The sequence below is a fragment of the Borostomias antarcticus genome (genome assembly GCF_949987555.1).
Source record: "Borostomias antarcticus genome assembly, chromosome: 6".
Classification (NCBI taxonomy): domain Eukaryota; kingdom Metazoa; phylum Chordata; class Actinopteri; order Stomiiformes; family Stomiidae; genus Borostomias; species Borostomias antarcticus.
Genome location: NC_140239.1, coordinates 25,745,343 through 25,757,410, shown reverse-complemented (window position 1 = coordinate 25,757,410; position 12,068 = coordinate 25,745,343). Strand labels below are relative to the sequence as shown.

At 51.3% G+C, this 12,068-nt stretch overlaps 1 protein-coding gene across 4 annotated transcripts in view; it reads left to right on the top strand.

Moving 5' to 3' along the window:
* The window catches only part of map3k5 (mitogen-activated protein kinase kinase kinase 5), a 38,819-nt gene that overhangs the window by 19,862 nt on the left and 6,889 nt on the right, over positions 1 to 12,068 (top strand). For all 4 annotated transcript variants that reach the window (XM_084439775.1, XM_084439774.1, XM_084439773.1 and 1 more), the window contains exons 7-23: positions 733 to 903; positions 1,441 to 1,553; positions 2,281 to 2,440; positions 2,603 to 2,756; positions 3,214 to 3,321; positions 3,719 to 3,774; positions 4,831 to 4,926; positions 5,500 to 5,581; positions 6,309 to 6,442; positions 7,616 to 7,743; positions 7,967 to 8,103; positions 8,616 to 8,721; positions 9,705 to 9,862; positions 11,093 to 11,270; positions 11,424 to 11,441; positions 11,638 to 11,815; positions 11,938 to 12,068. The exon at positions 11,938 to 12,068 is cut by the window's right edge and continues 38 nt beyond it. In XM_084439775.1, coding sequence (XP_084295901.1) covers positions 733 to 903; positions 1,441 to 1,553; positions 2,281 to 2,440; positions 2,603 to 2,756; positions 3,214 to 3,321; positions 3,719 to 3,774; positions 4,831 to 4,926; positions 5,500 to 5,581; positions 6,309 to 6,442; positions 7,616 to 7,743; positions 7,967 to 8,103; positions 8,616 to 8,721; positions 9,705 to 9,862; positions 11,093 to 11,270; positions 11,424 to 11,441; positions 11,638 to 11,815; positions 11,938 to 12,068 — 2,108 coding nt within the window. The remainder of the gene's footprint in view (positions 1 to 732; positions 904 to 1,440; positions 1,554 to 2,280; positions 2,441 to 2,602; positions 2,757 to 3,213; positions 3,322 to 3,718; positions 3,775 to 4,830; positions 4,927 to 5,499; positions 5,582 to 6,308; positions 6,443 to 7,615; positions 7,744 to 7,966; positions 8,104 to 8,615; positions 8,722 to 9,704; positions 9,863 to 11,092; positions 11,271 to 11,423; positions 11,442 to 11,637; positions 11,816 to 11,937) is intronic.

The following is a 12,068-nucleotide window of genomic DNA, read 5'->3' as shown; positions in this document are numbered from 1 at the left end:
AGATGATCTCAAACGTCTGTTTCTGTGCGACTTTAAAGCAATTCCATTAGGATCCAAGATGAGAGTAGACTGATTCAACTGAGCAAGCAGTGGAATCTTGACGGATGATTGGTAATGGGTCTACTAAGTGCTTGGTTGCTGTTGTTTTTTTTCGCAGCGTTGCTCTCTGGCCGAATGCTCTTGTCTCCCTGACTCTGTCTTCTCTCTCTCTCTCTCTCTCTCTCTCTCTCTCCTTCTCCGGAGCCACCAGGGACCGTGGTCAGCCGCTTGAACTCGATCTAGACTCTGTATGGCTCCCCTCTGCCAAGAATCACTGTCCCACAGTGGCGCAGTACGCACACACACACATGCACTGATGCTTATTCATGTCATGCTCTTTTACCTACCCCCCTTGGAGAGAGACACCCTCGCACTGAATCACGTTCACACGCTCGCACACAGAAGCACAGTGTGCTCTCCCTCTCACGCTGCACATGGATAAGTCAAAACACTTGCTTATCCACTTGCCTCTCTCATTAGCTCTCTCAAACAGTCAGATAAGACGCCCAGGGAAAGATACTGGGTGACCCTCTAGAATAGTGTTAGATCAGAGCTTTTATTGACTGACTGACTGACTGACTGACTGACTGACTGACTGACTGACTGACTGACTGACTATGTTTCTGTGTGTGTGTGTGTGTGTGTGTGTGTGTGTGTGTGTGTGTGTGTGTGTGCGCGTGTGCGTGCGTGCAGGAGGAACCTCCCAGGAGACAGACAGAAGGCCCTGGACCTCATGCTGCCCCTGGTAGAGGCCGATGACCAGGTGGCCTCAGACATCTACTGCCTGGTGGGACGCATCTACAAGGACATGTTCCTGGAGACGCACTTCACCGACACGGCCAGCAGAGACAGCGGCACGCACTGGTGAGAAACGGACGGGACAGTCGTGACCAATCTCGCACGCCCAATCCGCCCCAGTTAGAGGAGCCCCCTCCCCCCTGTCGATGACCGTCGGTGTTGCACAGAAACTGATTGAGAACAGCACAGCCATAATAAAACAAGCTTAATTGCTTTCTTCCTGAAATAGTTTGTATGCCTCATATATTTGCCGATTAAATGTGACAACTGCTTAGGAGAAGTCCCACCGGGCTGCCACTCCGTTCCAGACATCATATCTTTGGAGAGGCTGCTGGTATTATTCACACTTGCCCCCCCAGTGGAACAGATCGCTCATTAAGAAAATGAGTTGTTTTTGTCGTGCCGCTGAGTAGGGTTAGTAAATGGCTCTGTGCGCCCAGCTCAATACTGCTCTAATTGTTCGGATGTTATTGACGAGGAGGTGGCGGTGCTGTGAAGTTCTCATTAAGGCCAACAAAGAAATGAAAATCACGTTTACGGGACGCTCAGTGAAGCAGAAGTCCCTTGTAGTCGTCGGTGACACGCCTGCCTCTCTGCCGTCAGGTTTAAGAAGGGGTTCGAGTCAGAGCCGACGCTCCACTCCGGGATCAACTACGCCGTGCTCCTCCTAGCCGCAGGGCACCAGTTTGACGGCTCCTTCGAGCTGCGGAAAGTCGGTGGGTATTAGTGACCATGAATCATTTTGTTTGTGCCTATTTGATTCGCTGTTTTGAGCTGACTGTGCGTGCGGTTTTTGGCTTTGGCAATTGCCCCATTCCATTAGTGCAGCAGAGAGATTCTTGAGTCACTGACCGTTCTCCCAACTCAGCAATTATCCTCATATCCTCAGGGAAAACAATATCCGTGGTGGTGACTAATGCGCTCTTGCATGTTTACGCCAACAACAAAGGCCGCCGATGAGTCACTTCTGTAGAAAGGGAGCCAGGGTGAGAATAGAGACTTCCGTTCTGATGCGAGGGGTTAATGTAAATAAAAAATGTGATTGTGTGTCTCGTTTTCCTTTTCTCCAGGAAGCGAGTGTGCTGCCGTTTGGCTTCTCTTCCAAATCCTCTTTCCCTGAAATTTAGGCTCAGGGTAGCAAAGGAATGTGAGAAACAAGACAGGCATTCCTGGGAACCAGCCCCCACCTACACCTTCCATGCTGCCCCCCCATCCCCCACCCCACGCCCTCGCCCCACCCCCTCGCCCCAGGCATTGCAGGACATGTAGTTACAGCTTCCCCCCAGCACGGCCAGATGCTACGAGCTCTGTTATCAGTCAAAACAGTCAGCTCGCGTTTCATTTCCATGTAATAGTGAATCGAAGTGGGTCATTGATAACAAACGTTGCATGGAGCCTATTACGTGTTACATCTCACAAGCGCTTCCTTGGGATTTTGGGTAGGAGTGAAGCTGAGCAGCCTGCTGGGTAAGAAGGGCAGCCTGGACAAGCTCCAGAGCTACTGGGACGTGGGCTTCTTCCTGGGGGCCAGCATCCTGGCCAGCGACAACAACAGGGTGATCCAGGCCTCTGAGAAGCTCTTCAAACTCAAGGCCCCGATCTGGTGAGCCCCCCCACATGTACTACACTAGGTCTCTGTCAGTTAAGGCTCTACATTTTGACAACTTCATAGAGCGGATTTCCTCCTGTTTCCAGCCCTTCCTCTCAACAGCAAATGTAGCTGCACATAGGCTTTTAAAGCCATGTTCCATATTCCCGCCCTCAGGTATCTGCGTTCACTGGTGGAGACCATCTTGATTTACCAGCACTTCAAAAAGCCCTCCACAGACCAGCCGGCCCCCAAGCAGGAACTGGTGGACTTCTGGATGGACATCCTGGTGGAGGGCACAAAGAAAGACGTGTCCTCCGTCCGGTTCCCAGTATGTGTCAGGGACAGACCTTACAAAGACCTGCAGTGTACCTTCCTTCCTTCCTTCCTTCCTTCCGTCCTTCCTTCCTTTCTTTCTTTCTTTCTTTCTTTCTTTCTTTCTTTCTTTCTTTCTTTCTTTCTTTCTTTCTTTCTTTCTTTCTTTCTTTCTTTCTTTCTTTCTTTCTTTCTTTCTTTCTTTCTTTCTTTCTTTCTTTCTTTCTTTCTTTCTTTCTTTCTTTCTTTCTTTCTTTCTTTCTTTCTTTCTTTCTTTCTTTCTTTCTTTCTTTCTTTCTTTCTTTCTTTCTTTCTTTCTTTCTTTCTTTCTTTCTTTCTTTCTTCCTTCCTTCCTTCCTTCCTTCCTTCCTTCCTTCCAGGCTTACTTACTTGAAACCATTACAATGGCGTCAGCTGTGTGCCCAGATGAGCAAAACGCTTTCTTATGACATATATTGTCACTTTCTCCCAAGGTGTTGATTCTGGAGCCCACTAAAGTGTACCAGCCGTCATATTTGTCCATAAACAAGGACTTGGAGGAGAACACTGTCTCCATCTGGCATGTGGCTCCCGAGGACAAGGTATTAACCGCTCCTGTCTGTCCCTCTGTCTGTCTGCCTGCTTCCCTGTTGTCCTGTCTGTCTGTCAGTCTGCTTTCCTGCTGTCTGTCTGTGTGTCTGTCTGTCTGTCTGCTTTCCTGCCTGTCTGTCTGTCTCTTTGTCTGTCTGTGTTCCCTGTTGTCCTGTCTGTCTGTCAGTCTGCTTTCCTGTTGTCTGTCTGTCTCTTTGTCTGTCTGTGTGCTGTCTGTCTACCTTCATGTCTGTCAGCAGGGCTCTCTGTCTGTTTTATCTGTCTACAGTGTGACCGGCTCTGGCAGGTCATCAGTTGGGTTTAGATCTGTCAGTCCTGGTCATGTCATCTGCTGTCTGTCTGTCTGTCTGTCTGTCTGTCTGTCTGTCTGTCTGTCTGTCCGTCCAGCAGCACAAGGGGATCCACGAGTGGAACTTCAGCGCCACCTCAGTGCGAGGGGTCAGGTGAGTGATCCCGCATCTGTACGCATTATACCGCACACACACTCACACACACACACTCACACACGCACACTGAGCGACATTAAAGCCCAAATATCGCCCACAGGTTGGAGAACCTCTCTTTGGTTTAGGTCGGTGGTTCGATCCCCACCTGGACTCTATACACACTTGCTGTACGGTCAAGTCGCCGTCGTTCCCCAAAGTAGTTATCTAGGCCACGTGTTAAGGGTGATGTAACGTCTCAGCGTGCCTGGCTCTCATGACTGTATTATGTCATGTCCACCCCACCCCCCCCCCCCTCCTCCCTCAGTGACAGACTGTTCTCTCACATGCGCTGAGGGCCTCTCCGAGATGTTGCTAGGGAACATCTCATTCTTGGTGCCCACTCACCCTGCAGTCAGAGCTTGCGGTGACAATGGCAGCTCTCCTAGCAGCCTTAGTAGCAGCAGCATGCCTATTGTCCCTGTGTATGTCCCTGAATACAGTCCCTGTCTATGTCCCTGAATATAGTCCCTGTCTCTGTCCCTGAATATAGTCCCTGTCTATGTCCCTGAATATAGTCCCTGTCTATGTCCCTGAATACAGTCCCTGTCTATGTCCCTGAATATAGTCCCTGTCTATGTCCCTGAATATAGTCCCTGTCTATGTCCTTGCTCACTATGTCTCAGCTCTCTGTGTCCCTGCACAGCACCCTGGCCTGGGTACACTTGGCTGAGAATGTTCTCTTGCCCACAAAACACTGGAGTGTGTGTGTGTGTGTGTGTGTGTGTGTGTGTGTGTGTGTGTGTGTGTGTGTGTGTGTGTGTGTGTGTGTGTGTGTGTGTGTGTGTGTGTGTGTGTGTGTGTGCATGCCTGTTTGCGTGTGTGTGCGTGGTATGGCGATACACTCATGCTTTCAGGTTCAGTGAACCGTAGGCAGTAGAATGAAGAAGTGCTTGATAGCAAAGAAGGAAAGAAAGCATTTTAGTTTTTTTTTCTTTTAATGTCGAACGAAAGCTATTTAGAGTTTATAGGGAAGTCGCCCATTTTAACTGTATCATTTCCCCGCCCGCTCCTCAGCATTTCCAAGTTTGACGAGCGCAGCGCCTTCCTGTACGTGCTGAACAACTCCGAGGACTTCCAGATCTACTTCTGCACTGAGATGCACTGCAAAAGGTCTGTGTCCATCTCTGTGCCTGGGTGATTCCTCCATGCCGCTCACAGCTGTCCCAATGTTCACTCCCCCACCACTCACTGGAGAGGTGTGTGATCAGACTTGTGACTCTCACACCGGAGAGCCAAGCACATCCAGTCCCATCGTCTCCGCAGTGAGTCAGATTCACTGGTGTGACTGTGATTGAGTTCTCTCGTTTCCTGGCAGGCCCCACAGTGCGTCTGTGTGCGTGCGTGCGTGTGTGTGTGTGTGTGTGTGCGTGCAGGCGTGTGTGTGCAAGCATTTGTGTGTGTGTGTGCACGTGTGTGTGTGTGTGTGTGTGTGTGTGCGCGTGTGTGTGTGTGTGCGCGCGTGTGTGTGTGTGTGCGTGCGCGCGTGTGGGCACATTGTTTTTTTCTCAGCTGCAGTGTTATCTGATCTATACGTGGGAGGTGGGTACACATTGCAAACATGTATAGAGAACGTGGTTCTTACAGCACGTAACACTGCTAATGCACCAACGCTGATGAGTTACTGTACATCCCCCATGATGCAGCGTTGCGACTGTGTCCCTCTGTCCTGGCCGGTCCCTGCAGGTTCTGTGACCTGGTCAACAGCCTCACAGAGGAAGACTGGAGAGGTGCCGAGGAAGGAGACTGTGACACAGACGCCTTGGAGGTGAGAGATATTGATGTATTTTACAACGGTTTACCAATAGGATTGCATTATTATCTGTAATTTTTATTAACTTTTACTCACATACAGGTAGGTCAATTACAATTATTTCTTATTCTTATTTAAAATGAGGACTTTGTGGGTGTTACAGAAGCATACAAAATGAAACAGAACAGCGGATAAAAAGTGCATTAGACTTAAGGATGGGCCATAGTTTTTCTGTTTTGCAATGGAAGCCGGCAGAGAGCGGTGGAGGCACCTGCTCCTGTACCCACCTGTACCCACCTGTACCCTCCTTTACCTAGCTGTACCCTCCTTTACCCACCTGTACCCACCTGTACCCTCCTTTACCCACCTGTACCCTCCTGTACCCTTCTGTACCCACCTGTACCCACCCGCTCTCCCTCTGGTGCAACAGGAAGGGGGGGGTGGGGGTGGGGGAGGTGGACCAGCCTGTGAATAATTACTCAAAACAATGACACGCCCCTCTTATTGTCCAACACAAGCGTGGCTCAGATTAAATGTTCCAACAGGTTCTTTGAGCTCTTTTCGATCCCGGCCACGCCTTGCAGGGCTCACCTAGGTGCTGTGGTGCTCAAGTGTTTGGAACCCGTACAACCCAACATTGCTGACTCCCCGTCATGCCTGTACAACTCTGAAACATTATCATACCACAGCTTTTATTTTCTGCCTCTTGTTTAAACTGTGTCTCCTGTGCTTGGCTCCTCAGTACGACTATGAGTACGACGAGCACGGCGAGAGGGTGGTTCTGGGTAAAGGCACGTTCGGAGTGGTGTACGCGGGCCGCGACCTCAGCAACCAGGTGCGACTGGCCATCAAGGAGATCCCGGAGAGAGACAGCAGGTGAGTACGGAGCCGCGGCCTATCAGATCACGTCGCCTCGAGAGAAAGGTTCCAGGTTCCGCAGAGAGGTCCCCCTTGTCTGTAGTTAGAACGCAAACGAGAGCGCTAACGCAAACACCGCGCTGTACCTCGCATCCATACAGCTTGGGCTACGCGCATTAACTCGTTCGTTCAAATTGCGGGGCTGCATGTAACAGCTGCATCCTGTTACGTAAATGCCTTCCGAGCCCCGTGTGTGTGTGTGTGTGTGTGTGTGTGTGTGTGTGTGTGTGTGTGTGTGTGTGTGTGTGTGTGTGTGTGTGTGTGTGTGTGTGTGTGTGTGTGTGTGTGTGTGTGTGTGTGTGTGTGTGTGTGTGTGTGAGAGAGCGCTGGTAACTGGCAGCACAATTAACCAAAGGGTTTCCCTGAGAGCGAGGGAATTTGATTGGCAGATCAAAGGTGCGCTCCGTTGAGTGGAAACGCCGAACGCCACACGGCTCACTCCCCGCAGTGTGTCATTACTCCCCCGGGGGGATGCATATACACTTCTTGATCGAGTGTCTCACCAATGAAAGGGAGTGTGTGTGTGTGGAGGAGGAAGGAGGAGGGGGGGGGGGGGGGGTGTTGCCTAGCAACTACCACTCTGCCTGGTGTTCGAACACCAACTCTACTCCAAATACTTCTGCCCTCATTGTTCCACTGAATCGTCTCTAATCAGGGCACTGCTCTACGGCTGAGATGACTCCATTGTTATACACTAGCGGTTAGGCCGCTAATTAAGGGTGTCGAGACTCGCTGTGAATAATTCAGGGGGCACGGTCTCCGCCTAAGAAAACACTTAAGCCAGTTCCCCGGCGATAAGCCACTCAGCCCAGACGCCGTCGCAATGGAGAACGGGCCGCGCGTTCTGCTAAATATCGAGCATTTCACAGTGTTTACAGTTCTGTCTGTGAGAGCCGCGCTGAGAGACACGTCCTCGCACTAACCACCTGCCCCCGTGTGTCACGGCGAGGCGCTGAATACCTCCGCAGGCGGGCTGAGTCACGGCGACCTCCGCCTCAGCGGAGCTTCTTGAACAGACTTCCTGCTGCTCACACAGAGCCTTTCTTCCACAACCGCCTCTTTTTATCCGGGAGCATCCTGCTCCCACAGCCTGGAGAAGCTAACGGAGGAGGATGTGTGCTTTGTGCCCAGGTACTCTCAGCCCCTCCACGAGGAGATTGCCCTCCACAAGCACCTGAAGCATAAGAACATCGTGCAGTACCTGGGCTCGATCAGCGAGAATGGCTTCATTAAGATATTCATGGAGCAGGTGCCTGGAGGTAGGACACTGTGCTTTGTTGTTGTGAAGCTTGTATCATTACTACTCAGTCACTGCACTGACATACTAGCCCAATTTCACCCTGAGAAACTCAAGTAGCCTAATACTGTATCCTATTACATGACACATGATAGGGAGCCTTAATCACCGTGTCAATATTCGTCTTGGGGGCCGTGAGTAAGAACAGATCGGCATTTGACTGTACTTTGTCCCGCGGCGGTCAGGGAGTCTCTCGGCCCTGCTGAGGTCCAAATGGGGCCCACTGAAGAACAACGAGCCCACCATCGGCTTCTACACGCGGCAGATCCTGGAGGGCCTCAAATACCTGCACGACAACCAGATCGCCCACAGAGACATCAAGGTGACGACCGTCGCGACCGTGGCGGCGCCCGCCACGGTCCTGTTTCACACCCGCATACATGTGGTTTCCTGGCGAGTGTATTTCCTTTTTTGAACTTCCCCTGTATCGTTGTGTAAGTGGGTCCCCCCCCCTCCCCCCCCTGACATGTCTCGGCTGCAGTAAAACACACTGATTATAGAGCCATCAGAGAAAAGTCATTTAGGCCAATAGTCTTCCTCCTACACCCGGCACAGGGCTCTAAATTCCGCCTCATTAAACAATAGTGTCACATAAATGACCTCATCAACCTTCCAGCTAAATGTTAATCATTTTGTTTTGGTTTGGCAGCTCTCCTGCCTCCGAGCGGGTATCACCCCCACCTGCTGTTTACTGCTTACAAGTAAACACCCCCCAGTGCCGTACTATTATCCTAGTCCTTAGTGGGGTATTTGGGAGTGACCATCTCTCTCTATCTCTCTCTCTCTCTCCCTCTCGGTCTCTCACATCCCCCTGTTCTCATCTTCTCAACCCAGGGCGATAATGTTCTTATCAACACGTACAGCGGAGTACTGAAGATCTCCGATTTCGGCACCTCCAAGAGGCTGGCTGGGATCAACCCCTGCACCGAGACTTTCACCGGTACGTGCTGCTGCCTGCCTGCCTGCCTGAGCGACTGTGTCTGCGGCGTCTAGCCTTCCTTCCCTGCATTGTGAAAGCCCGGGGCGTTTCTGCATGGGCCGAAACCACCAAGTGAACCGGCACGCCCGTTGAACAAGAGGATTAATCTTGTTTTAGCTCATTAGCCGATCTCAGTGCTGTTTTTTGATCAGGGACTTGTGTCTGGCCTGATGTTACTGGTCTGGACAGGGGAACTGGGCGGGGCCTGTGTGGGCATGGTGGCGGCCAGTAGCACAGCTTGACCTCTTTATGAGAATCATCTGGCAGTCGACAGGAGCATAAAAACCTCTCCTGAATACTGGAACTGTTTCAAGATAAAGTCTGCATATTGTCAAAACTCAAAGTCAACTTGTTTATGTATCACATGTTCATACAAGCAAATGTAGCACACAGTGCTTTACAGAATAAATAAAAACATAGTTTATTAGTAGATGTTAGATGGTAACAGTAAAAATAAATTGATAGTAAATTAACAGTAAATTAGAATAAATAATTGAAGATTTAATCATAACAGGTAAAACTACATAATAAAAGCGAGATTAAAAAGGTATGTCTTAAGATCTTGCTTCAAGTTCCCACAGTTTCAGCCATTCTTAGGTTTTCTGGCAGGGTATTACAAAGGCTGGCGTGGTAAAAACTGAAGGCTGCCTCCCCATGTCTCTTGGTCCTGGCTCCAGGAACCGTTTAAAGTTCAGTGCCAGAGGACCTGAGGGACCTACTTGGTGTAAATCGTAAAAGCATGCCTGACAGGTATTCAGGTGCATGACTATGGAGTGCTTTGTAAACTAATAAGAGAATCTTCAAATCTATCAAACGGACTGGTAACCAGTGGAGTGATTGTAAGACTGGTGTGATGTGTGCCCTCCTTCTGGAAGAATTAGGTCAGACATGAATGCCACAATGTCCCTTGCAAGGCGCGGTGTTGTAATGTTATTGTGTTGCAGGGACACTGCAGTACATGGCCCCGGAGATTATCGACAAAGGCCCCCGAGGTTATGGCAAGCCTGCAGACATCTGGTCTCTTGGCTGCACCATCATCGAAATGGCCACTGGGAAACCTCCCTTTTATGAGCTGGGAGAGCCACAAGCAGCCATGTTCAAGGTCAGAGTTCACGGGTCAAATATTCTTAAACACACACATGTTTAGTGTATTAACTTCAGCTTGTATATGTACACATTCACTTCTCATCCAGTGCTCTCGTAAAGTCCCTGTGTTCAGTGTAGTACTGAAATGATTAGACCCCTTGAACAATCAGTCCTTTGTTCAGTAAAGTTGGAGTGTACGTCGGATTCCGTTGACCTATTTCTCCGCAGCATGTTCATACATCAGATGGGCTGTCCTGACCCCCTCCCCAGAGGTGGGCCTCCATAGTGTCACCAACACGACTCGCTGTCAGAGCCCCTTCTGAACACAAACCCTATCAAAGGGTAGAATGAAGCACGTCAATTTACACAACCGGTCTCCTTTCACCAGGAAGCCGTTCCATTCCATTTTCTGTTTCTTGGAAAAGTACCCGTCGTAACGTCTGAACTTTTCATCCGGGGTTGAGGGTCTATGCACCGCATTTAGACATGTCCAGTACACGGTGTATTTTCCAGTGTGCACGTTTGTGTGCGTTTTACGGTATCCCCCCGCTTTTTCCGCGTGGAAAGAGTTGCCCACTTCTGCCGCATCACGCCGGCCGCCCATGCACACCTGCAGTCCATTAGAGACAGTAAAGATCCGGCAGGGTGGTCCGTCGAGTATTAGGGTTGTGATGCTGATGTGGCCCAGAACTATGGAAATTTCCATGCGGTTTAATTCAATTAAGTCGAATAAAACCTCTGCAAGCTCGCACATCTGTAAATGTGTCAATACAGGCGTTTCACAGAGCCGTGCATGTTCCCTACCTGCACTGTAGCATTGTTGCATATCTGTAATCTCCCTTTATGATGTGAAAGTCATCAGAAATATTTCCCATAATGCACCACCGGCCAACAAAAACAATTGGCCAAAGTCCACATGTAAACTTTTCCTCCCTGATCATCCCTTTGGAATTCCTCCGGGAGGGGCGGCTCATTTCTGAGTCCACATTCCAGCAGTGATGGGAATTCCAAGAGTTCCTTGTCTGAAATGTTTGGTTATACTGCCACCTGGATCCTCCCAGGACGAGAGCGCGCTGCGCGAGGGTGACACAGGTGTCACACAACAGCTCCCCCCGAGCTACGGGATATCGGCTCACCTCCACAAACGAAAACCGTGACCTCGCCCCTTCTCTCCTCTCACTGACGGGTGAGCAGTGACCTCTTTGGAGAAGTGCTCTTCACGCCCTGTTGCCCCCCCCCCCGACAGGTGGGCATGTTCAAGATCCACCCCGAGATCCCGGACTCCATGTCTCCGGAGGCCAAGGCCTTCATCCTGCGCTGCTTCGAGGCCGACCCTGACCACCGGGCCACCGCCCTGGACCTGCTGACCGACGAGTTCCTCACCGTCACCAGCCGCAAAAAAAAGGGAAAGAGCAGCTTCACGGGTACAGCACGGCCGCCGACGTCGTCCGATCTCAAACACAGTCTTGTATGCGTTACGACACACGCTCTAGCCGGCGTTCTCTTCTCGTTGCTGTGTGTTTTAAACAATTCCCTCTTTGTGTTTTTGTCTCCCCCCCCCTCTCTGCTTGCCGTAGCTCTCACGCCAGCGTCAGGTGAGTCCGCTCGAGCTCCCGCGCTCATGTCATCCTCCGGCGGGCCGAGTTTAACGCTCTCTATGCTCGGGGAGATGATCACCGCGCGGAGGCTTTCCCGACCGCGCAATTCTAGCGAGCAACTACCCCCTGCCTGGCGGAGGGCGGCGCTCCATGTCTCTGTGTAACCCCCCCCCCCCCCCCCCATGTCCTGCAGAGTACCTGCGGAGCATCTCCCTGCCCGTCCCCGTGGTGGTGGAGGACACCAGCAGCAGCAGCGAGTACGGCTCCGTCTCCCCCGACAACGACCTCAACACCAACCCCTTCGTCTTCAAGCCCAGCACCAAGTGTTACAGCGAGCGCGAGGTCAAAGGTCACCGCTCCCTGTTCCTCAGGTAAGAGGGCGAGCGCCGGCGCCCGAGGGCCACACACCGATCTCTCCGCCCCGCTTAACGAGCGATCTTAGCAAACACGCTAAGCGCACGGCAAAAAAACACGGCGGTCTCTCCCCCGCCAGCATCCCCGTGGAGAACTTCGAGGACCACAGCGCCCCGCCGTCGCCCGACGAGAAGGACTCCGGCTTCTTCATGCTGAGGAAGGACAGCGAGAGGAGGGCCACGCTGCATCGCATCCTGACTGAGGACAGGG